At 35.6% G+C, this 17,420-nt stretch overlaps 1 protein-coding gene across 10 annotated transcripts in view; it reads left to right on the top strand.

Annotated features, from left to right (window-relative positions):
• INPP4B (inositol polyphosphate-4-phosphatase type II B) overlaps nt 1–17,420 on the top strand; it is a 557,518-nt gene that overhangs the window by 390,551 nt on the left and 149,547 nt on the right. For all 10 annotated transcript variants that reach the window (XM_039875840.1, XM_039875842.1, XM_039875841.1 and 7 more), the window contains one exon: nt 8,013–8,085. In XM_039875840.1, coding sequence (XP_039731774.1) covers nt 8,013–8,085 — 73 coding nt within the window. The remainder of the gene's footprint in view (nt 1–8,012; nt 8,086–17,420) is intronic.

Genomic DNA, 17,420 nt, shown 5'->3' with positions numbered 1-17,420 from the left:
GAAAATGAGTGTGTATATACATTACAGTTCTATCTTTTCCTGAATGAACCTTTTTCAATGATAAAGGCTATTGTGACCTCTTTCCTGGCTTAGTGTCTCTTTGAATTTTGGTGGTTAGGAAACATCTACATGGAAGATGATGTTTATGTAACACTTAACATATCATTAACTTTACAAAATATAGCTAAGACTGCTTTTCAAAAATATATTTTTCTTGCCCCAGAATAGGCTAAGATCTTATCTGCTGCCTCAAGCCTTATTCCTTTCTGTTCCCCTACTGTCCCTCAGAACATATCCCAGATCATGAAAATATTCCAAAGAGGCCTGAAGTTTAAACCAGATTGATTGCAAATATCAGGGTCATGATGAAATTTTGCAGCAGATCCTCTTAAGATCTGTATTTTCAAGACCCCTGTCTTGGGATTAGGTCTCTTCTTTCGATCCTTGTTTCCTCTGGAGTTCTATATAAGACCCATCTTAAACACCACGACGTGGATGCTTGGATCAAAATGAAGGAGGGAGGATTTCAAGGCTAACGGAGACTGAGAGAACAAATAGGCAGATAATCGGGTGCCTGGATGTGTGGTAGTGTGCCAGGAGATCAGGAGCTGAAACGCTTCCTATTTCAAAGTCGGGCTACTTTCCTGCTCTCTGAATCTATTACTAGCCGCCTTCCTATTCTCAAAGCTCGCCCACTCGTCGGCTCTTTTACTGTGTTGCTGTCATGAGGTCGGTCAAATTGAATCATGCTCTTTTCATAAATGGAGAATTTGATACGTAGGAACATGCCCCACCCAAGTTCTACCTTATGTTTATGACATTGAACTTAAAAAAGGCTTAACCGAGCTGCTCTAGAAATAGGGGATGGCAGTGTCAGCACAGATTGTGTACGAGTCCCAACTTGACTGAAATGGTAAACATGCCAAGCTCTGTCGGCATTACTGTTGTCCTATTTGGATTCTTAGTAAACCTTGACCTTTTGCAAGTTTTTTTTTATAGAGTTACTATAAACTCTGTTGGCAATCCCTAGGAATATGTGTGGCTGAATGAAGAATAAGTAGTAGGTCAACTGTACATGGCATTAGAAGAGTTATATGGAAATAACTTTAACTCAGTGTTTTTCAAAGTGTGGTCAGAATCATCTGGGGTGTCTGTTAGAAATACAGATGCAAGGACCCTTTTGCAGATCCCCTAAACCAAGATCACCCTGAAGTGTATTAACACAATTTGTTACTGATGGAGATTTAAGTCCTGAAGTTAGTGAATGACTGAAACATACGAAAAAACGAAGTCACCGAATAGAGGATCCTTAAAATAACATCCTTCTCACTGGTTTGCATGAATGGGGGAGAATAACATGGAACTACTCTTAGCGCCGTAGTCATGTAGGTGAATGACACGTGTGCTCTCTCATGGATAGTGAAGCAGATAAAATAGTAATGCCCGTATTAATCGTCTCAGGCTGCCATAAAATAATGCCATAGACTGAGTGCCTTGCACAATGGAATTTTATTTTCTCACAGTTCTGGAAAACTAGATAGTCCTAGATCAAGGTGCCAGATGATTTAGTTCCTGGCAACAGCTCTCCTCCTGGCTTGTAGACGTCTTGCTGTGTCCTTCCCTTGGTGTACGTGCAAACAGAGAGTGAATGAGCTCTGGTGTCTCTTCCTCTTCTTGTAAGGACACCGGCCCTATTGGATCAGGGCCCCACCCTTATGACCGCATTTAACCTTAATTATCTCCTTACAGGCCCCAGCTCCAAAAACCAGTCACAGCAGGTGTTTGGGCTTCAATGTATGAGGAACACAATTCAGCTCATAATAATACTTCTGATACAAAATACTGCATTTTAATCTTGAATTTTACATAACCTTCGGAGCATGAAATAAAATGTAGTTAAAATCCAACCTCTCTCCTCTCACATACATTTACTTACCTGTTTTCTCAAATTAGGTCATTATTATATATTTCTCGTCAAGGGAAGGTTGAGCAGAGGGTCATTCATCATATTTTACCGGTTCAAACTCTAATTTGATATACACATACATAGAAATGGAATACAAAGTGTTAAAATCACATAAAATAGAAAGCAAAGTTTACAAAAAAATATTAACAATGTCCTTTTACAAAGGCAATATATTAGATGAAATATTGCATTAAGTGTCATAACTGTTTTTTCTAGTTTTAGAGTCATTTTTGACTCTTTTCTCACATACTCACAGGCAATATGTCAGCAAATCCTGTTGGTTCTGACTTCTAAGTAAATCCAGAATCCAAGGACTCATGACTCTGTCACTGTGACCAGCATTGTCTGTCACCTCCATTTTCACAGTAGTCTCTTAACTGTCTCCCTGATTCCCTCCTTCCTCCTCCAGATACCAAACCAACCTCCATGGGCACTTACTGAAGTATAACACAGAACACATCATCTCCCCACTGGCTTCCTAACTCCCTGAAAGTATAACCCCAAATCCTTCCAGCGACTTGACAAAGTCCTATAAGTGATAGTCCTCCTTTACTTCATTCACCTCATCCCCCACTCCTCTCTTTTGCTCACTTGGATTCAGCCACATTATCTTATTTGCTGTTTGTTGAACATTCCAAATACATTTTCAGCTCAGGTCCTTGCACTTAGTTCTTCAATTTACCTTTAAAGCTTTTTCCTCAAAAAAAAAAAAAAAAAACAACAAAAAAAAAAAAAAACAACAAAAAAACTGTGTGTTTCACTCCCTCACTTCCTTTCAGTATTTATGCAAAATGTCACCTTCTCACTGAAGCTTTCTCTGCCACAGTAACAAAACTGCAATGCCTACCCCAAAATTTTATATCTCCCTTCTCTATATTTTTGTCCTTAGCACCTGTCATTGTCCACCATCATATATTTGACTTATTTATCATATTTATTATCCATTTTCCTCATTAGAATTAAGCTTCCTTAGAGAAAGACATTTGTCTATTTTGTTCTCTCCTTTATCCCTATTGCCTAGAACAGAGCCTGACACAGGAAAAAAATGAATGAGTGAATGAATGAATGAATGAATAAGTGAAGTCAATTTTACTTTGAAGCAGTAAAATTCAAAACTGTCTCTTAGAAGGGAAAATATTGTTTGCATATAATGTTATATAAACTGGTCAATAAATAATGACTGGAGTGAGAATGTAGTGAATAATGTAGGATTATGAAGAAAAGAGGAAGAAAAAATTTTAAAACAATCTTTGAGGTAAATAGTCAAGAAAATGCAATTAGGGAAAGGAGAACTAGGAAATAAAATCATCAAATCAGGTGACAGATAAGAAAACCCCCGTAAATAACAGCCAATATGATCAATAGACAGCCACAGTCCTCCCCTTTGCCCTGCCTCAGAGATGCCTTGGCTTCTTGTCAGGGCAGCATTTTCTGGTGAGGCTTCGCAGGGGCCAAGTTCAGCTCATTTCCTGCCTGTCTCTCTCTGCTGTTTAATATCTACATTATATTCATTATATTTGAATGTGGCACAGATCAAAGTGGTGGTGATTTCTAAAAGGAAGTAAAATGCCTATTTATGGCAGAGGCGCAGATGGTATAAGTGGAGTAATAATACATCTCCTTTGACTATGAACCTACCTAACTGGTATTTTGATGACCAACTGCCCTTCTCAGCTTATTTTGTTCCCATACTTTGAAGTGGTGTTTTAAGTGGACTTTCATCAACTGTGGTCAGGGAAAATGTGGAGTCCTTGGGTAGCTAAGGACCAGTCGCGAACGGTTTCATCTCTTTATTTTCCCCAAATATAAAATTGAGAATAATATAATTGGCCTTACTTATATTATAGGATATTTTCTGGCACATAATATTCATTATTCATTCATCAAACAATGCTGCCTTCTATGTTCTAGGCATTCTAGTAGGTTCTGGGTATTTAGCAATGAACCAAATATATACAGATGCTACCTTCCAGGGAAGTAAATAATTTTTTAAAATGTCTTGTTGATTAGATGGTGCTATATGCTATAGAAAAAAAAAAATAAGACAGGAGCAAGGATTAGGGAGTGCTGGGCCATGGCTATTTTATAATGGATAGTCAAGGTTAGATTGACTGATCATGCAATGTTTGAGCTGAAATGTGCATAAAATAAGGAAGCAAGACATGGATATCTGAGAGAAACAAGAATTGTAGGTAGTGGAAACAGCAGGAACAAAGTTCCTGGGGTTGCGACATACTTGTTGTGTTGAAGAAGCAGCAAAGAGGCCAGTGTGACTGGAATCGAGGGTCGAGGAGGACAGTGGGTGGCATGGAGGGCAGAGGTGCATGGGGCAGGGAAGACAGCTCACACAGTCCCTTGTTGGTCATTAGCTCTGAGCTAGATGTAAAGAATTGAGGATTTTTGAATATAGGTATGAAATGATCTGATTCGTGTTTTAAGAGGACCATTCTGGCTGCTGCATTGAGTATGGCTTGAAAGGAGGCAAAAGCAGCAGAATAGCTTGGTGGCTGAGAAAGTGAGGATGAGTTGGATCAGGGCCATATTAATGGAGAAAGTAGAACATGACCAGACTCCAGGTGCAAAGGATAGCCAAGGAATAAAATTATTATTTGTTGTGATTAGGAAAACTGAGGGAAGCAGTTGCGGGGAGAACAGGAGATTTTAAGATGTTACGTTTGAAATTCCTCTTAGAGTTCAAAGTATAGATGCATGTGAGAAGTTGGAGGTTTAAGTCTGGAATTCTGCTGAGATGTCTAAGCTAGAATTATATATGTGTGAATCATCACATGGTATTTGAATGGTATTTAAACCATGAGACTGAATGAGATAACGAAAGCATAGCAATTCCCATATTATGCACTCTTAGAATTTCTATTTATGTGGATTTCATCCATTGATATTTACTATATTAGAGACGTTCCTTATTGGAGTTATATATATAGACATTTATCATGTTAGATTCAAGCAAGAAATATTTAAAACAGATGAGTACACAAGTACACATGCCATTAGCTATCAAATGATTATGTCCTATAGCCTTTAGAAAATTTCACTATATGCTTATAAGAGAAAGAGAAGAAAACATACAAATAATGTTTTAGTATTATTATGAAAATAATTTTGTCTTCACTCTGTGCTAGATGCTACAGAGGCTACAAAGACAAAAGTTATCAGGGACTTCCAGGAGACTCCAGACCAAACTTAGAGAAACATGATTTAAGGAATAAACTAATAGATGTGAAAGTGCTTTGCCAAGAAGTATTGGTCTTGGATGGGTTCATACAGAGCTTAATGATCATTGTTCTTACAGTTTGGCTAGTTTTGAAGCCCAGTGCATGGTAAATTGATATGTTAGTTGATATGCAAAATCATTAAGCTCCTCTAAGAATTGGCCATAGTTACCATTAAATGACACTTTTTAAAGTACTCATCAAAATCAATAGGCGTATGGTGCTACGTGTGGTACAAAAAGCATGTGATGCTTGTTATTGCATCTCGGAATCACAAATGTGAAGTCAGTGCACTGAGCGCGTGCACCATGGAAGTGCGTAATGCTGCAGATATCCATCACAGTGAGAGCAATGGACAGTATATATGTTGTAAGCTTCCTTAAACACAATTCCGCATTTTTTGAATCTGCATTTTCTATAACATCTGACACAGTGTAAAATGATTTTAGGGTCAACTGTAAAGAATAAATAAATAAATAAAATAGGCTAAGAAAACAAGAAATATGGTTCTTCGAAAAACTTTCAACCTCAATAGAAACAGAAGGTACACTCAGGAAACTATTGAAGAAAATAATTATCAAGTCCAAATATGAAAATGTTAATTTGGTAAATATTTATTGGATATTTTCTGTTTATGTTTCATGAATTTAAACCTTTAGAGCATGTTGAATAGTAAACCTTTAAGTACAATACAAAAATTACAGAATAAGAATGTTATTAGGTTAAGATTGTCCTAAGTATCTGCCTTCCAGTATAGATGGGGTTTATGAATATATGCATATCATATTTCTGTATCTATTTGTTAAATAAGGTCTCCTTTAGGAAACAGAAAGTTGTCTTTGATGATGTTGAGGCAGGATTGCTCCCATGTCAGGAAGCAGTTTCTTAGGATAATAGCTTGATCCCTATAAATAATGGACTTCTTCACTAAAAGGGGGTTTAATCTAAACCATTCCTATATGTTATGTTGTAGGTGATAGTCTTCTTTTGGAAAGGAGGACGGCTCATAGCTATATACCTAGTTAATATGTGGAACTGTATCAGGGACAAGTCAGGAAAAGGTTTGAAGACCAGTCTGAGAATACAGGAGTTGATTGGTCAGTAAATAACCATTAGACAGTCTAGAACGGAACATGGATATGATGAAAATAATGTTTACAAAAGATTATTTTAGCAGCTCTACATAGGCTGAAAGGAGTAGAGGAAATGCTAGAAATAGGAGAAAAAAAGAATTTTAAGCAATGCCATCACACGTTGCTCTAGTGATTTAGGAAGTTCATTTCCAAAATAGCTGTGGATTAAAAAGAGAAGAGATCCCCTCTGACTCCTGGTTGGTCTGGAAAAAGATTTAGAGAACAACAAATTTTAAGAGCCGTTTGCAGTTATCCATTCTTTCAGGAAACTTAGGACCTCAATGTAAATGCTAAAGAAATCACGAAAGTACGTTTTTTCCCCATCAAGAAATTTCCTGAGTAATGTGATGAATGTCATGATAGATCAATAAGTAGTGGACTGTAAGAATACAGAAACTAACATTTAAATCAATGTTTTAAATTAAAGTCTTCCTTTTCGAAGTGCTTGAGGGACATATATATTTCATCATTAACAGTGACCCCAGTGGCCATGACTCTCAGGGAGGCCCAGTGCCTAGCGGAGAAAGGAAGCAGGGAGACAGATAGGACAGTCAGGAATTAGCCCAAGCAATTCTGATGCTCTCTCCTGGGGACGCCGATCCTGGTCTGTGGAGCCTCCTGAGGAAAGCCATGCGTGCCCCAGAGGATGGCTATTCCCCTTAGAACTCATCATCAAAAGAACTTCCTGTGTTTTGTTTTGTTTTTATTTGCATTGATTTGTTTATGTCTGAAAAATTCACTCTCCTCCTTCCCCTACTTTCCTTCTCTCTGTCTCTCTCTCTGTCTCTCTCTCTCTCTCTCTTGGCTAGAGATAAAGGGAAACTCATTTGAAGAAACAAATGCCGGTGTCCTCTGTCTATGTGAAAATAGGTCTCTCATCAACTTCCTGGGGCCAGAAGCGTGTTGCTTCCTCTGTTAGTTACAGTTTTATGAGAAGCTGAAAGAGAGTCCCAGCTTAATGGTAGACTGTCTGGGATAGTGTCTCCTACTCATGATTTACCCACTAGGAACATGGCAATGTGCTTTTCTGGGTCTCTTATCTCTTTCTGTCTAGAGAAGTGTCGGTTCTGTAAAGGCTTCTGAGTTTGTGATCTCTGGATCAGCTTATATATAAACTGCTAATTTATAAACTTCTAATTTATAAATCGCTTATTTTATAAATCAGAGAGCAGCTTATTTATAAATTGTCATACCGTATGAGCAAGTATTTGCATTGTTTTGCTGAAAACAAAACTCATTTTTCCTTACGTAAGTAGATGCTTATGTTTTTACTCAAAGTTGCCTTTACTTAAAATCTAGAAAATAATCGGCTTTTTATTGATGCAGAATCATCCCAGCTGTCAGACATACAAAACCCTTCAGTTTGTAAAATGTGAATTGCCATCCTCGGAATGTACTGTAGCCTGTCGTGGACAGTCCTTTCTCTCTTTTTACTTTCTTTCCTAAGTAGTCTTTAACTAGACTGAAATGTAGTTTATAATACAATCATATTATATATAAATAAAAGTAAATAATCATAAGCTTCCTAGTAAAGATAATGCAGAAAAGTTTTACAAAAATGTTTTGCTCAATTTTTTTTTTAAAACTATGTGCATTCCCTCATGTTTTGCAAACGAAATAAAAGAATTTTCTTATTTTGAGTACTTTCAAATATGTGTTTCTTTTGCTTTTATTCTTTCCTAGTGTGCGCTGGTATGTGAATGTGCAGCCCCAGAAAGTGTGAGCAGAAAAGACAACTTACCTTTTTTGAATGCAGGTATGTACCTCAGTTCTAGAAACTTCTATTAGTTTCATATCAACATAGGTTTTAATTTCCTATGAACTCAGTACTGAACTTGGGCAGCATTCTCACAGAATCATTTGTGAACACTTAGTAATTGACTTGGTAGTCACAGGAGCCATCAGAGTCGGGGTCGACTTGACAGTGCCATAAGAAAGATATATAGAAACCTTACCTAAATGCCCATCAACAGACGATTGGATAAAGAAATTATGGTTCATATATACAATGGAATATTACTCAGCCATTTAAAAAATGAAATCCTACCATTTGCAATGACATGGATGGACCTAGAGGTTATTATGCTGAGTGAAAAAAGTCAGACAGAAAGATAAATATCATATGATTTCACTTATATGCAGAATCTAAAGAACAAAAAGAACAAACTAATCAAAAACGGACTCACAATTATAGTGCACAATTTGGTGACGGACAGAGGGGAGGGGGTTTGGGGGGCTGGGAAAATGGGGTGAAGGGTTAAAGAAGTACAAATTGGTAGTTGATAGATGGTCACAGGGATGGGGAACACGGCATAGGGAATGAAGTTAGCATTAATATATTGGCTAGGTGGAAGGCCAGAGGAGAGAAAAGGCAATTAGGGCGATCATTTTATAAACTATATAAATGTCTAACTAATGTACTGTATGCTTGAAACTAATTAGAACAAAAATGTTATCTTCTAAAAAAACAAAACAAAACAAAACGAAACTTGCCTATGTGGCAAAACAAATGCCCGTTAGCTGTTGGATTTTATATTCTCTGAAACGAGACACATGGGAAGACAGAGTAAGTATTAGAAATGCAAAGGTCTTATTTAATTTGACTTTCTAATTATAGAACTCAAAATAAAGTTGTTAAGACAGTAGAAATATGGGTCTGGTAGGAAAAATTCATACACACTTCTGTACCTTCCTGGATATGTATGTATATAATGTGTTACTTATAGTAATATATTTGAATTTCAGCAAAGGACTAAACTGTGGTAAATGATGACCTTGTGAATAAAATTGAGACATATGGTACAGTTAAAAATGTATGATAATATATATATGCAAGGTATGGAATTAATATTTGAATAATAATGTAAATTATGGTACCAATAATAATGTTACTACATAATGACTATTACAATGACAGGCAATATGCGTAATGCCTTATATGCCTTGTCTTACCTTGCTTTCTGATGTCTGATGTGTGCTATGAAGAAGGTACTGTCATTTGACAGATGAGGCAACTGGTCAAGGTCATGTACCTAGCAAATAGCACATTCAGAATTTAAATCTAGTTTTGATCCAGGCCTTTCTTTTTATTGGTAGGCTGTGCTATTACTAAAATGCCATTAATTAATAAATTGGTGTAGCAATGTAATAAGCTTTAATATTTTTCTAGTCCTACCATGTTATACGTTTAAACAAAGACATAAATAGCATAATAATCAGCTCAATGAATGATACCAAACTTCAAAGGCTTACTAATCCATAGCCCCTAAACTATTAGCAGTTCTTCCCTGAAGGAAGCCACTAATAATAGAGAAAAAGAATGGAAAAAGGGGAGACAAGCTTTCGACTGTCTTTATTTTGTTTTATACACACAGAGAACTGAAAATGAAATTTAACAACAAAACATTAACTATACTTATGTAGAATGAGGGATTATACCAAAGATAGCAGCAGCTTCTCAACTTATGACAAAAAGACTTTTTTAAAAAAATTTATTAAGGATATAATATTGGAAGGATGTGCATTAAACAGTGAAGGGTCTACCCAGTTAGGCCGTCTATAAATAAGTTATTAGTGTTGTGAAAATATCTTATGCACCCTTAAAGGCTCCCCTCACATTTATTTTTCCACGTGTAAGCTGACCAAACCTTTAGTCATTTATCTTAATATATCCAGATAGTTTATTTAATTTACTAAACATCAGTGTTGAGAAATAAAACTGAGTGTAGGAGATGTTAAGTTCATCTGAAGTATAGTTTGAATGAATGAGGTTATCACCAAAATCATCTACACTATAAGATAATTTTGTAATGATTCATTCATGTGAACCTTATAATTTTTTATGCACACAAAAAGAAATGCCATTTTAAAATACCAATTGGGTTAATATAAACTTCAAAGAGAAAGACAAATGGCTAAGTATGAGGATATATTACCTAAAGAAGCAGAGACAGAGGGAATATAGTGAAAAATAAATCTGCACCTCCTAATGCTTATGCCATAAAGTCATAAAGTCTGTAAGACTTGAGTCTTGGAAGTGTACCACTTCTTCCAGATTACTAGAGCGCTATTCTTCATGTGTAAATTGTAATGTCACAAAGACAACTGCCATGGAATTTATGGAAGCAGCTGCATTCTGCAATTTAAATATACTTAGTGGAATGAGAGATGATTGCTTACTGCTTTTCTCCTTTCATGGAGGTGACAGTTTTGGTGGTGATGCTCCACTTAGTTCCAGAGACATTTTTCAATCTCCTTAGTTCAAGCAGCCAGGAGGAGGACGCACAACCTCGAATCTTTGCCACAAATATTTTATTTAAGCCTTTTTATATTAGGGAAAAATAAACCGAATGACAGGCAAATGTTAAAAGCTAGATTTAAGAAAAATTAAAAATAGAACTAAGTACTGTGTATGAAATGTTTCTGTTCAAAATATAAAAGTATGTTGTATCGATTTAAAATATGTATGACTTTGGCCTGTGTGTACCTTTGTCTTTTGTTCTATTTATTTATCTATCTAAACTCAGCAACTTTAGAATGCATCTATTATATTCCCACGTGGCATTTTTTTAAAAAAATCTGTAGACAGAGAGAGTTATCGACATTCTTCTCAGGCCTTTAAGCCTTTGTGTTAATGTATCATATGGAAGCCGCCAGCCTCAGTGAGTTACGAAGGACTTACTGAGTGAATGGAAAAGAATGTCATATCTCATAGCAGCTCTTCCCTATTCTATTTATATCTCTAGAAATTTAATTTACAATTCAGGAAATTCACTTATCTATTGTAATATTGAAAAGAAAAAGCTCTTCTCCCTGAGGTCTCACTTTTTCCATGCCCTGTTTTGCAAGTTGAATGTGTACATTGGGAATCTGGGGAGATTAATGGTAGGAGAGAAAGGATTAGGAGGAGGAGGAGAGGAGAATTTATAATTCCAGGAAAAAGTAGCGTAAGTGTATGGGAAACCAAGTTCCTTTTAGCTACTGGATGTTATTTTTTCTGAAACAAGACACACTAGAAGACACAGCAAGTTAGAAATGTAAAGCTCTCATTTAGTTTGACTTTCTAATTATATAACTTGTATAATAAAGTCGTTAAAACAGCAGATTCACCTCTAATTATTTGCTTATTGATTCAAGCAAAATGGTGGTAAGAACACTTAAATCTCTTTGCTGTTGCGGTGGGGGGAGCTGGGGAAGTTGATTTTGGACATAGACAAGAGCAGATGTTGAGGTCTCATATGTCTCACTAAATTACATCATCTGAGGCGCCTTGTCTGCAGCAGAGCAATAACAAGTGGGTGCTCGTGGTATTAATATAAGAGCAGTGACAAGCGGTCAGATCCGGTGTCAAAGCCTAGAATTGCCAACTAGCAGCGTGACCCTGACAGACAGGTCATCTTCCTTGGACATCAGCTTTTTTAAAATGACCAAATTAACCTGGCCAGTCTTTGATTTCTTTGCTCTCAGATGTTTGCAGGTGATATAGCTTAGTTTAGCTTTTGCTATTTTTTTCTTCATTTTAGAAATATTTCATAAAAGTATGCATTTAAAGAGTTTCACATGTAGTCGCATGTCCCTTGTCATTTACAGTTGTCTTATTTATATTAAATAAGCCTGACCATAGATACACCGTTTTAAAATTTTGTCACGAAGACAATTCGCTCTATATTTCTTAACTCTCCCAATTTTCTTTGTAAAAATATAATGCTACATAGCACTTCAGTTGACCCCTATATTGCTATGCCAAATCCGTGGAGCTAATGGGCCCTGTCACAACGTTTTCTATTATCTTCACTTTTTGAGTGAGTTCCTCCCTGTCAGCAAACATTAGATCTACTACAGCACCTTCCTTGACTGAATTCCATACACCTTGAGTCATGAAATTATCCTTTATATTCTTTAAAGACCACTTTCACGCTGTATATCGACTTGTATACTGTCCTTCATATTCACAAAGGGTGTATCTGACAGCGATGATTTCCCTGACTGCGTAAACTGGAATCGGAACTGGGATTGCCCTTCCATCAGTCCTAAATTCATACAGTTTTCTCTATTTGGAGAATTGGTGTTTGTACGTCTCGCTTCACAGATGAATCACACCTTTTCTCGGAATCAACCACTATATTTTTTGTCCTCTTTTTCCAAAATAGCCTTGTACTATTGTTGCTTTGCAGAAGATGCTAGATTGTAAGCCATTTAAGAAAAAGGAACAGTCCTTTTTTATTTCTGTGTCTCTAGGGTCAGATTATAATAGGAACTCAATAAATTCTTGTCAAATGGCTGATAACACGGTATATCTGATCATTTGAATTTATGCTTCAGGTAACAGAAAACGGCATTGTTATTCTCTCCAGAAAATAAAATGTTCAAATTTAATTATTTAGGTTTGAAATAAAATAATTTATTACTTTTCTTAAAAATTACTACCAAATTCTTATTTTTAAATGTTTTCTGCCTCATACGGTACCATAGATTTTAAATGCCTTTCACAATACCACACAACTGAAACGAATATTAGGGTGATATGCTCCTCACTACTACTGCCATCCAAAGCAATACATGACTTAGAATGTTTTAAGAGATTTTGTTAAAAATATTTCCCTCTACACTTATTTGAGTCCTGATGAATTCCAGGTAAAAAGTATATCTCAGATTTCCTCAGTTTTTCTTTTCATTCATAAGGTACTAAATCTACTACCTTATCAAATTTTAGATGATATCCTTTTATATTAACAAAGATATCTCTGTTGTATTTTCTCCATACTAGTTAAAATAGATTTTGGCCTTGTATTTATAGCTCTCTGATATATAAAATATGGAGTCATTTTGGTTCATTACATTGGCCCTTGATTCCATATACTTATCACCAGATTTCTTTGTCCTTTGCTATTTTAACAAATGAAATGGAGTCCATTAATCTTACTCTTTTGGAATTTCCATATATTTTCCATATATTTTCATTTCTATATGCTAATATAGTTAGGATGTTAAGTCACCAGTAGAATTCAATAGTGAATTCACTATCTAATAATCAATGGAAACATCTCTTAGATACCTCTAAATGCTTCCACTGTCTTTCTCTTGTAAGCACGTTTCCTCCTCCACTACCCACTTTAGGTAAACTAGAAGAAAAATATAGGCAAGAAGATGATATAGTCAAAAAGGTAACGTTTTGTAGATAAGTGTGAAGAGGCCTTTCTCTTTATGGTTTTTCCTTCATTCTGGTGCCTGTGCTCTGAGGTTTTTAGTTATGTCCTTCCCTCTTACATTTCCCCTTCTCGATGTACACGGTTTTTGATGCTCTGTTTTCCTCTTGGGGAAAACAATGGTAAATACCTGAGTTGCAAGGTTTAAGCTCATTTCTGTGGAACATTTGCATTTACCGGGCACTAGGTACAGGTGCAGGAGATGAAACGAGGATGAGGAAACTAGCGCAGTCCTGTCCTTCTCAAAGTTCACATTCTGATGGGGGTCACTAAAAAGAAAACAGGCGATTGCAGTACAAGTAGTAAGACCCACGATAGAGATGGGAATGGGAAGTATAAAGGAGAGACACCTGTGGGGAAGCAGGGCGTGGAAACCAAAGGAAGCTTCCTGGAAGAGGCAATAGCTGAGCTAAGTCTATAAGATGGTTACCTATAGCCAAGAAGGAGGGGCGCTCCTCTGAGATGTGGGGAATGCTTTGAACAGAGGCAAATTGGCAAGAAGCAACTCAATTTCAGTAAACTACAGGTCGTTCCATGTTGCTCAACGTGAATTACAAGCCAACTCTTACCTTTTAGAGTTTTCTTCTTTAGTTACTGAACGAACAGAGCAAATCAAACTAGAATGAGTGAAGCAAACCATTTTTTTTGACCACCCAAAATCTAAAATCCAAATTTTACGTACTAAACTCGCCAATTATCATCACTGGAAACTAAAGGCTCACAAATATTATTTTTATATTTTATTCTGATATCTGTTGCAGTTTTTCTTATTCTTAACTTTGAATTGAAGATAGAGGGTTAAGAGTCTGCAGGGTTTGGCTAGACTGGAACTTTGTCCAACTCAGCTTATATCCTATTTCTTTTTTTTTTTTGCAACTCAATACAAATAATATAATTTAGATTTTATAACAAACTCAGAGGATAGTAACTAAAAATTTCTTGGGAGTTTTTCTTTTTTAACAATTAATTTCATCTTTATTATTTTAAAGAGATATCTCTACCGTATATTCGGAGTTCCTCTCATGTTTTCTTACCCTTTCTTTTGTATTAGCTATGCTTTGGACAATGTTTTAGTGATTTCTATTATGCTTTTCAATTCTCACCCAATCTTAAAAAGAGCCAACCTACATTTTAGATGTATATAAATATCAGCTATTTTCAAGTACAAATAAGGGAGTGTCATTATCTAATGGGATTGCAGATTTATCTGGAGTAAGTATAATGTAACATTTGGAGAATAGACAATGTATGCACATTCAGCTGAATAATTAAACTATTAAACAACTCCATAATTAAAAGCTACAGAATGAATAGATTCTCTGCAAGAATCTGTAGTACATTAAAATAATGATTTTGTAAGGCTTTATGCCAATAAAGTCAGATTCCATTTAAATATGTGATTCCTATCACTTCCCAAAAGCAAGAACGTCCCTGAGGATAATCACAAATGAGCTTCCTCTGGAGAAATATATCAAAAACAACCTGATAGAATAAGGCTTCTTGATGAACCCCTTGACCCTGTATCCAGATTTCCAAAAACTTTTGTGCACTCCATCAGCATCCTTAACAGAGACACAGAAAGGAGAAAATCTCCTTTGTGATTTCTCTCTGGTTTATCTTTTCTGCCTCAGGTTCCTTGGGCGTCATGTTTTTTTGTGTGTATTGTGTATGTGTTAGCTTTGGTGAGCATTTTCTTGGCATCTTTACTTTAATCATTCAGAATGGGAGCAGCTTGGCTTTCACAATTGCTGAATCTTATTAAAAAGCAGGCGGCACGTAATCTTGTTAAAGAGACCCTATTACAGTGTCTGGGAGAAACAGTATAGAAATTCGAGTTGTGCTGCAACATAGGGGTTCAGTCTGTTATTTCCTTTCTGTCCCTATGTTCACATTATGAGGTAGGCCTAAGGGAGTGTATCAATATCTGGACCAGCTTAGAACTTTACCCGTTTTAAGTCATCACAAGACCATGATATCATTTGAAATGTCTCCACTACTTTTCTCTTGGTAGAATGAGTTATATATTTTTAGCAATCGTTTTGGCAAAAACGGTGACAAAAACTAAGAGAATAAACACAGGGCTCTCAAAAGGAACTCATAATAGATATTAGTTATTGTTGCTGAGTTGAGTGTATCATATGGTCAGAAACATATTTCCTATATGAAGAAAAATTTGACATCAATGGTGAGCCAGAGCTGAAAGTTACAGACTCATTTACAGAGCTGGAGTGTATGTGCAGAACTGTTGAAATTTTATCTCTACTGTAGAGGAGAAGCATTAAAAAAATTGACAAAAATATTCATCATTTATGGCCCATGGTTCAATATTTGATGCATGAATACCATGCCTTATTTTTCATGTGAGGATGACAAAGTCTCCTCACTATCAACCCAGTAAGAATTTTGAGTTGAGAACAAATTAGGAGACATTATTGAGAATTTTGGGGTTTTTTTGGATAAGCAAGTTGTCTGATTTTAAAAATTATTTGTCCCTAAGTTTTTCCTTAAAAACAGCAGTATTTCCACAGAATCCTCGGGTGTTGTGTACGAGATGGTCAGAGGAGAGCTCTAGGACGCATTAATCAAACTGCCCTTGATTCCTGCTCAGGCTATTTCAACAAATATTTATATTTAGAATACACTGAAGAACTTTAAAATGAAAACAATAAAATCCAAAGTTGAAGGACTAGTTTACGATAAAAGAAAACAAAGAATTTTATAATTTGTAACTTAATTCATAGTACAAATTTTCTAAAAAAGTAATTATTTTTTCTATAAAAGGCAAAAAAAATCCAAGGATTTTTAACCATAGTTTGGGAGATACAAAGGTTCTGTGTAATCTTAAAAAAAATAAACAGAAGTTAAAAAAGCAGCACTTAATACTGAGTTTAGGTAAACTAAATAATTGACTATTTACTTAGGTTACTAAGAACAAATTGGGCATTTCAGAGATGGAGTTTTTGTCTTATTGTAAAAAAAATTCATTTATATTTCTGATCACATTGACTATGTTTGAATTTATGAGATCTCATGAATGGTTTAACCTAACACTATATTGAATTTAATACATACTTTTTTTCTTTCTCTGACTCTAGAGATATGACAATAGAGGATATAGTAAAATTCTTATATCTTTAAAATGTTGTCACTTTAAAAATGAATGAAACATCATAGTTCCTTTCATTGATTGGCTGTAAGTTTTTACATTTCAAATGAAAGAAAATATATATGATATGACCTAATATCTAAAATATATAAAGAACTCATACAACTCAATAGCAAAGGAAACAAACAATTCAATTAAAAATGAGTAGAGGATATGAATAGACATTTTTCCAAAGAAAAAATACTGATGGCCAATAGACACATGAAAACATCTCAACATTACCGGTCATCAGAGAAATGCAAATCAGAACCACAATGATATCACCTCGCACCTATTAGCATGGGGATTATCAAAAAGATGAGAAATAACAAGTGTTGGCCAGGATGTGGAGAAAGGAGACCTTTGTGTACTGTTGGTGAGAATGTAAATTGGTGCAGCCACTATAAAAAACAGTATGGAAGCTTTAAGCCAAAAAAGGCACTAATATATGATTCAACAATTCACTTCTAAATATTTATCAAAAGAAAAATGAAAACACTAATTCAAAAAGATATATGCACCCCCATGTTCATTGCAGCATTATTTTCAATAGCCAAGACATGGAAACAACCTAAATGCCCATCAGTGGATGAATGAATAAAGAAGATGTGGTATATATGTGCAATGGAATATTATTCAGCCATTAAAAAGAATGAAATCTTGCCATTTGTAATAACGTGGATGGACTGTGAGGGCATTATGCTAAGTGAAATAAGTCAGACAGAGAAAAACAGATACCAT

The sequence above is a fragment of the Pteropus medius genome, unplaced genomic scaffold (assembly GCF_902729225.1).
Source record: "Pteropus medius unplaced genomic scaffold, Ma_sr-lr_union100, whole genome shotgun sequence".
Lineage (NCBI taxonomy): Eukaryota > Metazoa > Chordata > Mammalia > Chiroptera > Pteropodidae > Pteropus > Pteropus medius.
This window is presented reverse-complemented; position numbering and strand designations above follow the sequence as displayed.